General features: G+C 52.4%; 1 protein-coding gene across 8 annotated transcripts; it reads right to left on the bottom strand.

Moving 5' to 3' along the window:
- Positions 1–773: 773 nt before the first annotated feature.
- Positions 774–7,050, bottom strand: CYBC1 (cytochrome b-245 chaperone 1). 8 transcript variants are annotated; one of them, XM_055408271.2, is made up of 8 exons: positions 6,951–7,042; positions 6,396–6,615; positions 5,807–5,935; positions 4,942–4,983; positions 4,081–4,154; positions 3,415–3,511; positions 2,703–2,847; positions 774–2,304 (listed from the first exon to the last, which is right to left on the bottom strand). In XM_055408271.2, exons 3-8 carry the CDS (start codon positions 5,889–5,891, stop codon positions 2,184–2,186), a joined length of 564 nt encoding a protein of 187 aa, XP_055264246.1. In that variant the 5' UTR covers positions 5,892–5,935; positions 6,396–6,615; positions 6,951–7,042; the 3' UTR covers positions 774–2,183. The 8 variants fall into 8 exon arrangements, with proteins under 8 accessions (XP_055264246.1, XP_055264245.1, XP_055264247.1 ...); XM_055408270.2 differs by having other exon boundaries at positions 6,964–7,041; XM_055408272.2 differs by having other exon boundaries at positions 6,396–6,525; positions 6,964–7,041.
- Positions 7,051–9,478: the final 2,428 nt, after the last annotated feature.

Here is a 9,478-nt window from a genome sequence, read left to right as displayed (position 1 = left end):
AACCAGTGGCATGTCACACCTTTTAAGAGAAAAGCACTCCGGATTTAACCATTGGGAAACCTAACTTTGGCATGTTTAAATGACTGTGTCCCCATAGGTCTGGTTGACAGCCATTACTTAGAAAGGAGAGGATCTCATTTCTCTGGAGTTCCCTGAAGTTGCTCTCACCCAGGCAGCCTCAGAACCCTGGGTCTATGGGTTTACCAGGCCATTCCCAGTGTGGAAGCCTTGTGGGTTTCCCCAGAGATGTTCTTGGCACGTGCTGTACCTTGGAGGGACCTGGGTTCAGAGAAAGCAGACGAAAACCAACAGTGCCGATGAGGGTCAGTGTGGCTGGCACCCAGATTCCATGGGGGTGGCTGCAGTCAGCTGCCCAGGCTCTGCTGAGGGGCAGTCATGAACCTGGCCCATTCTGGCCACATAGAAATAGGCCCAACCGCCAGGGTTTGAGAGAAGCTGGGAATATGGGTTCCAAAGGATGGGTGCAAGTTTTTAAATGCTGCTAGAAGCTAGACGAGAAAACCTCTGCCTACACTGGGAGCAGGGGCAGGAGGTTATCCTTCCTGTGAGAGCCCAGCTGCAATCCTGAGTGTGATCTGGGCAAGGCAGCAGTGAGCAGTGGTATGATTCCCTGCCCAGGAACTGAACCTGGATATCCTGGATGAGAACCAGCAATCCTGGCCATCAGACCGGCAAGGGCTAGAAGGCTAGAAGCTGGTTTTCCGTGGATCTTTGACCCTGGTGAAAAATGCATTTATCAATGAGGCAAAAACTGTTAATGCAGGTACAAAGTTTATTGAGACTCAGCATAACAAGCGCAAGCGCACACAGAGAACTGGTAAGAGAGAAGTGAGGCAGAGAGGCACACCCAGGGAGAAAGGGTGTGGGCGTCCCTCTCAGCGGGAAGCAGTGCTGTAGAGAGGCGGTGAAGTCATTTATGCAGGTCACTTCTTCCTGTCTTTACTTTCAGCCAGTTATCTGGCTTCTTTCCCATACCTGACCTACCCTGAGACGCTCCCTTGGGTGTGCATGCACCTCTCCGCCAAGATGGATCTCCAACTGAAGGCTTCTGGGAGGAGCAAGACTCATTATGGCCTGGCATTATCCCCTGACTTTTGACCTGCAAGGAACCTTTCTGCATATGTGCAGGGTCTCCCTTGTCCCAAAAGTGGGAGGAGTGGACATCCCTTAATCCTTTACTCAAAGCAGGGTTTTGCCCCTTTGTCCTTGCATGACTATTACCTTAAGGTGTTTAAAAGGACAAACACTGGCTATTTACCGTTTCTGTTACTTCCATTTTGGAGAGCAAACAGGAAGCTAGGTATACGTATACTTCCTGAAGCCCACTTCTTCCTGCCCCACAAAATGGCTGTGCACCTGGGAAAGTTAAATGCCTTACTTGGAGCCCACCCATCTCCCGTCTCAGGAAATGCAGGTTCCTAGTTATAGGTATACATCCTGAAGCCCATTTCTTCCTGCCCCGTGAAATGCAAACAGGAGGCCAGTTGTGAATGTCTAACCTGGAGCCCACCATCTGTCTCCTGCCTCAGCTGGACTTGAGATGAGCCATCTGGGGTTCTAGAGGCCTCACTATGGCAACAGCACACCAATCAAATGGGCCCCTTGGCATCCACCCTGAGCAGCAGGAGCTCGCGGGTGAGCACCTCACTTCCGACCACTGAGGACGTCTGGCTGGTAGAAGGGATGGACATGGGGAGCAGGGCAGGAGCTGGGATCCACAGGAGCAACAGGCGAAGACAGCGTCCTCAGAGGCTGACCCAGCCAGGCCCCACACCTGCTGCCAAAACCTTGCTGCAACCTGCAGGACTGAGTCCTGGCAAAGACCCCGACCTGGAGAGCTCAGTCCTGTGCCTCGTGCCCTGGGACTCGAGGTGTCCTTCCCATTTCAGAGGCCTTGAGCCCCACATGGCTAGCAGGTCTGGCCTGTCCACACCAGGCTACTGCCCCAACGGACTGTCTGATTCCAGGAAGAGGCAGATCAGCCTGCAGAGAAGGTCCCACTGTGGTTTTGCTTGGAGGACAGAAGCAAGCAGCAGGAATGGCTGAGGGTCCTGCCCCGGGGCTGCCAGGGACACAGCCGAGAGCCGAGGAGGAGGACTCCCAGGCGGCCCATCAGTCCTTTCGGGGCCCCATCAGAACCCTGCTAAGGGGCACCATGGAGGTCAGCTCTGGTCTCCGGGGCCGTCGGCTTCACTGTCGCTGCTCTGAGACAGCTCCACAGGACTCTCCAGGCGGTGCAGCTCCAGGAAAGTGGTGATAAGCTTGGCAATGGCTTCCACATCACTGGTCCAGGCCGGCACCAGGAAGGAGGACGGGTCACCATGGCAGAGGTCCTGGCCTCCCAGCAGGAGCCAGAAGACCACGCCAGTCTCCACAGGCATTGCCCTCCAGGGTTCCCACCAGGACCCCACACCTTACGTCCCAGTCCCCACCCTTACGTGACCTTAGCCCAGGCTTCTATGCCACTGGGGACCCCTGATGTGCCCCTCCCCTCTCTATCCCTGCAGGGACACCTGATATCGCCTAGCAGGTGTTACCATGCCTGTCTCCCCAAGCCCCACCTCCTCCATGTTCCTGAAGCCTCTCTCTCCGCCCTGCCACAGTCCCTTATGAGGGCCACTTGCCTGGGGGCAAGGGCATAGTGGGCAGCCCTGGCTCATCATCTCCCGTCCTCGGCTTACCTGCGGTGGCCCATGACAGCACTCTGGGTGAGGGGGTGGGAGAAGCCTGTGGCGAACCGAAGAACCACCACATAGCCCTTCCCAAAGTACCGGACCTTCTCCTCCTCCACGTTCACGTCCCGGATGTCACTGAGCAGGACCACCACTGTGGGCGGGGCCAGGTCAGTGGCCATGTCCCCGCCCACCCTGCCTCTCTCGCCTGGATGCTGGCACAGTGGCTCTGGGGGCACAGTGCAGAGGATCAGAGCCTGCTTGTCATGAAGGAGTGCATGTCACTCCAGGTGGGAGGCCCAGAGGATGCCGGGACCCAGCCTTAGATGTCATAGGAAGTAACCACAGCACAGGGTCGTGTGACTGCTGGTTAACATCCAGTCTGAGTGAGAGGGAACATCCAGCAGGCCTATTGCCTTGAAAAGCCCACCTGTCTTAACATGTCAGGGGGTGGCTAAGCATGGTACTGCCAAGCTTTCTGCTTCATTTTCCTCAACTGCTGGAAAATGCCTTCCTGGTCTCTAGTGGCCAGTCACTGAGCTGGGGGCTGCCAGGCAATTTTTTTTGGGCCAGGACACATCTGGGGACACACAGCATCCACGAGGCAGGACACAACTCTGGTCACCGAGCAGCCAGATTCCCCTTTCCAGGTCACGCAGACACTCACTGCCTTCCATTCACCCCAAAGTAACCCGTGTCCTGTTCACTCCCCATGCCTTACCTTGGTCATGGCCCGCTCTGCAGAGAGTCAGCAGCTTCCTATACAAGCTGAACGTCTTCAGCACTACCTTCCCAGTGCTCTTGTTGAAGACAGCTTCCTAAAACGCCAGCCACAAGGTGGTCACCTGGCTGCTGGCCTGTGCACCAGTCCGATACACGCAAACTCGCCAACTGTGTCCCCACCCTCCCCAGAGCAGACACTCAAGGAGGCAGCCCTCTTTCTTCCCATCCCAGTCAGAACCCCAGACCCCTGCAGCCGGACTCCTCCAGGGTCTCGGGTGTGAAGAGAAGCAGGTACTTCTCTCCACAGTTGAGAGAGGTGAGCACCGAGAATAAGGTCATCAAGTGAGGGAACAGGTCAGAGAGCAATACTGGAGCCAGGCTACCCAAGGGACACATAAGGAAGGACAAAAGGGAGGCGAGGGAGGTGGCCTCGCCCTTCTAAGAGAAATTCTAGGAGAGCAGCTTCAGAAGATTCTGTGGCCCACAAATGGTCACAAATAGGCAATGTCCAGGGGCCAAATCAAGCTGGCCAGAAACCACTGGGCTCACATTTCAGGATCAGGGTGGAGGGCATTAGGCCCCTGGAGTCTTTCTTCCTTTGACGTGCCTTGCAGGGAAACCCAGGAGCCCCAAAGCCTGGGCACTCTTCCTGCGTCAGCCTCACCTCCCAGTCCTCCAGGTTCTGCACGGCCACAGACAGACAGCCCGTGATGTAGAAGAGCTTCCAGCCCAGACTATCTGGGGAGCAAACACAGGAGACAGCCATGGGCAGGGAGCAGGGGGGCAAAAGTCATCGTGCCTGCAGGGGGTGCCTCCTCCCAGAACAGCTGCTTCCCAGACCCTGGGCAGGGGTGGCCCCTGGGTGCCCAGCTGACAGCCCATGCCTCCAAGGACACCCCACCCCTGCCAAGGCCACCTAGCACTGTGGGCCTGTGGCCCATCAGCTCTGCCTTCAGCTCTACACCTGGGTGACTCCTCGAGGTTACGATCATGGCACCATGTGTGAGAGGAGAGGGGGGACTACTTCCAGGGAGCTGCTGAAAGCGTAGACTATACCTGCCACAAGACCTGAAGCAGACACGAGAGTGCCTTTCTGAATATTTTATGACATGAAAATGCTGACGTAAATGAATGCAAGCTGTGGGGGACACACCAGCACAGGAAGGTGAGACCACGCCTGCAAACCATTTAGAGGCAGAAAGTGAAAGTGTTAGCTGCTCATTTCCAACTCCTTATGACCCCACTGACCGTAGCTGGCCAGGCTCCTCTGTCCATGGGATTTCCTAGGCAAGAGTGGGTAGCCATTCCCTTCACCACGGGATCTTCCCAACCCAGGGATAGAAACCAGGTCTCCCACACTGCAGACAGATTCTTTACCATCTGGGCCACAAGGGAAGCCCCATTTAGAGGCTGGGGCAATCCCCAAAACCACGCCTGTCAGATTACAGAGTTTCCTTTTTTTCTCTATTTTCCAATCAGCTAAAGAAGCTCCTAGGGGTGGGGTGGGGCAGATGACGTTCCTCACCTCCACTGTAGTAGGCAGCAGCCAGGCCGATCGACAAGATTCCTGTGGGGAGAAAACAGGTACCTTCCCATTGGGCCACCACTAGCCCAGAGACCACCTCCTCCCAGGACCCACAGACCCAGGTAAGCAGCCCCTTCCTGTTGCCAGGGATGGCTAAGAGCAGGGAGCAGGGGGCAAGAAAACCGCCAGGCTCAGAAGTTGTGGAAACAACCAGGAACTCTGTTTACAAGAATGTTCTACATCAGTCACAGTATTCACTGGTCACATATTTATGTTGAGGTTCCAGAGCTGACAGGGGAACCAGAAAGAGGAACCTGATGTGGGTTTCACTCACTGACAGCACATTGTGTGGAATGAAGACAAGACTGCAGGTGAAGAATCATGATCCCGCACGAGACAAAACAGGAAGGGTCCCGGGAAAGAAGGCCCAGAGCCAGGCTGCCAAAGGTGCAGCAGCACCTCCCCTCACACCTCAGTTCCAATCAACATGTGTAGCTGCCCAGGGAGTGCAGGGCGATGGGGACTGACAGGGATAGAGGACAAGGGGCCTCCCAACACTTACGCCTCACTGTCTCCATCACACAAGCCCTGACTTAAATCATATACGGGAGACTGGATGTATGAAAGCAAGGAAAAAAGGAAAGACATGGACCTCACAGGAGCATGGAGACTATTAACCAAAGGATGTTAAATGGTAAAAAAACACAAAACTGACCATCTGTAAAAGCACTCGAAAAGAATAAAAGCTAGAAAGACATAATAGTTGCTATTTCTTGGGATAGTAGAACCAAGGAAAATTTTAGTTTAATTTTCATCCTTTTTTAAAGTTGGATTTTTAACTTGAATTGAATATGAACATCCTTACCAACCAGCAGGGACCAGGATCTGATGCCTGGAGCCCTCTTCAGATGGAGGCGGGAGTTGGTGCGTGTCTCCACCTGCATATACATCCCTGGAACAAGCTGCCACCACCTTCAACAGGAGACCAGGGCACCTGGGGAAGGACACAAAGAGACAGTTAGAGCCCTTGGGCCACTGCTAACAGACAAGAACCCAGCTCCTCTCCAGGACAGGACCCCCAGCTGCCCACTAACAAGGTCCACAAAGGTTCAGGAACCAGTCAGCCTGTGCTGACTGCAGTCTCTGTGGTCAGGCAAGTCAACCCCCCAGAGACCCATGTCCTCTGTAAGGAAGGTTCTTTTCGCAGATGTAATGGTTGCACTGGGGCTATGTTCCCTGCTCTGGCTCACAAAGCATCAACACTTGATCATCACCTGTCCACTTCCTACCTGGAAACCTCAGTCTCTTGGAAATCGTTAGCCCCCAGCAGCCTTCAAACTTCTGGCACCCTCTCAGAACGTACTAGAACACCCTCATTTCCCTGTACAGGTCTATGAAAAAGAGAACTGAAAGTCTCATCATGGTTTGATCATGGTTTGATGAGAGGCACTGACCGAAAAAGTCAGCTCCTGCAGCTGCGGAGACAACGGTCCGCACCTAGCGGAGGGTTTGGACGGCCCGGAGCACCGGCTTAATGAACGAGTCAGCAAAGGGGCTGATCTTCCACACGTGGAGAATTCTGTCCTGCACGATGCAATAAGTTCAAAATGCTGGCTCCAGGGGCCCCGTTCTGGGTAGCTTTTCAGGTATTCTCTGTAAAGTTAAGTCAAATTTCTGACAACAAAGAGTGGATTCAGTTCACACAAACGAGGCCAAGATCCTGCGATATCCCCGGCTCCCTCCCCTTGACATGCTTCGCCTGTCTCCACGCGCGACTCGGCCGCCAGCGGGGCGAGATCACTCCTGTCACCTGCACGAGCCACTTAGGACACTCTCCACTGACCCTTGCGGCCACACTGTGCACCCCTCTCTCCTCCTGCGCTACCAGGCCCCCGGGGCATCGACCCGGGCCGAGACCGCGCTCCCGGAAGGACCTCGGCTGCGAGCCGCCCCTCAGCACGCCCCGCGCCCCCCGCCCACCCGCAACCTGGCACGGTCCCGGCGCTCACCGCGGACACAAACCTGCAGGCGCGGAGGCGGGACGGGCGGGACCGCAGGACTTCAAAACCCGCTGGCCGCCAACTTCCGGGGCTGGGGGCGGGACCAGCTGACTTCCGGACCCGCGGGGGCGGTGGGGCGGTAGACTTCCGGCTCGGGGGCGGGGCGGGGCGCGCGGGTCCTGACTTCCGCGGCCTCCATTCGGCCCTCGAGAGCCGAGGACTGGCGGGGCTCTAGAATGAGGTTGGCTACCATGGGTTTTGCGCACCCCGGCGCTCAGGACAGAGCGCCTGGGGTTACAATCTTTAGAAGATCCGCAGAGGCAGGTGAAGTTGTAAGCACGAGACAGCCATTTAAGATGGTAAGAAAACGTGAAGTATGTATTTAAGTTCACAGAAGATACGTACAAACATTATGGTAGATTCTGTAAAAACTTTAATGGGAAGCATTAAAATAGAACTAAAATAGTTGTTCGTCGGTTTGGAAAATTTTTGTAAAAATGTGAATTCCCCCAACTTGCTCTGCAGATTCAATTGCGAACCCAGTAAGAGTATCAACAGGTTGAAAAATCTGCACAGCGCTGCAAGGCACTGTGGAGGAGGGTAGGGGAGAACTAGAGATCCTTGACCCAAAAAAAACTCAATGTAGCTGGGAAACTCACATTTTCGTAAGGGCAGTTTTTCTGCTTCTCCTTAACTTGCCCCATTGTTGGGGAAGGAGGATTTTAGTAAGAGACCGTGTTCTCCAGGAATACCTTGAAATGGCCGCTTAGGTGACCTCCCTGCTCCACTCTCCAGCAAAACACTCATAAGGTACCGCCACGGCCCCCAGATGAGGCCCCAAGCAGGACCCTGATTTGCCTATTTCCCTCTAGAGAAGGACCCTACCTGAAATAGGAGAGCCTCCACCACACAACCACTTCCTGTGTCAGTGGCCTCCAAACTGGGATGGTCAATATGATCTATAGAGTGCTGGGAGAACATGCTAGAGCTTGTATTCCTACTTAATCTTTTTATGTCTATTCTCATGTGTCTTATAATTTACTTAAGATTTATACACAGTGTATAAAGAAATATATACACATGGGTATGCATAACCCTAGATGTTTTACCAATATAGGCACGGTATCAAAAGTTTGGGAATGACTTTTCTATTTCACCAGTCTCTATGTACTCTGCCTGTGGTTCAGAATCACCTGGTGGGGCTGTTGAAACAGAGACCACTGGACCTGTTCCAGCAATGGATGGGGCTTGAAATGTACGCATGCTGGTGCCCGCTGCTCTGGGAACCACACCCAGAGAACTTATGCTCTGAGCTGTAACAAAAGTAGGTTCTGCCTGAATGTGGCAGGTTCCCTGACTTGATGCCTCATCCCACATTCCATTTCCTTGAAATGCCTTCTGTGGTAAGATCACACGCCATCTCGAAGGTCCATTTGAATTGTTTAGCACCTCTTTTAAGTCCTCTCTGCTTGTGATCTTAATTCCTTAGAATTTAGGGAGAACTGAATTGATACCCAGAAAATTCCACTTTGCATTACAGTCTTTGACATAATTTAACCTTTTGTACCAGAGTACCAGCCATTTAAAAATGAAGCCTACACTGACTTTCTATTAATGTTAAATGAGGGAACAAATGATATCTGATTTGATTAAAATCCTGCTGAATATAGGTAAGAGCAATAAGACTGGAAATAAATACAAAATCCATAAATAGGGGACTGAGTGAATAAAATCTGTACATTTTACCAGTTATCAATACATTACATCTTTGTTTTAAATTCAAACTGCATTGCCCGTTCTATGAAAATGCACCTGAACCCTTTTTTTTTCTGTGCTCTCTGGCATGATGTTAAGCTTTGTCAATGGAAGGTGCTGGAGACACTTCAAGAGGAAGAGTTTCTCAGTCTGATTCTGTTGTCCTGGATCCACAGTGCACAGGGTTTCTCTAGTGTTCAGCTCTTACAGTACACACTGGCCAGCTGTACCCAGTACCCCCCACCTTCCCCAGCAACCCATTAAGTGGTTTTATAGCAGAGTGCCTCCAGTGAGATTGATGTCAGGTCTAAAGAAAGAAATGTACAAGGAAATGTATCAAAAAGGAAAGAGACTATTAGTGTTTTCAGAAGAATTTAACAGAATAACCAAATAGTGAATAAGAGAAATTTCTCATTATGGAAGCAGTCCTGCTAATAAATGAAGAAATGATAGGATTAAAACATCAACCTAATGAAACTAGGCCATCTCATCAATGGTTGCAAAATATCACAAAAGGACAGGCACTAGAACTGCCTGATGGGATTTCACAACACCACCTAGGAAGTAGTCTTTCCCTGGGATTTACCTGGCAGTTCAATAGTTGAGACTCTGTGCACCCAATAAAGGGGATACAAGTTTGATCCTGGTCCTGGAACTAAGATCCTGCTACACTTTAGTGAAAATTCAGAACAGGGTATGCTAAAGAGCTCCACATGGTTGCAGTCAGCAATTGTGGAAAACCCTGCAGTCAAACAATCAGAAGATGTGAAATTGCTCAGTCG

This window comes from Moschus berezovskii, chromosome 20 (assembly GCF_049115385.1).
Source record: "Moschus berezovskii isolate FMDL1 chromosome 20, NW_MosBer_1.0, whole genome shotgun sequence".
Classification (NCBI taxonomy): domain Eukaryota; kingdom Metazoa; phylum Chordata; class Mammalia; order Artiodactyla; family Moschidae; genus Moschus; species Moschus berezovskii.
This window is presented reverse-complemented; position numbering and strand designations above follow the sequence as displayed.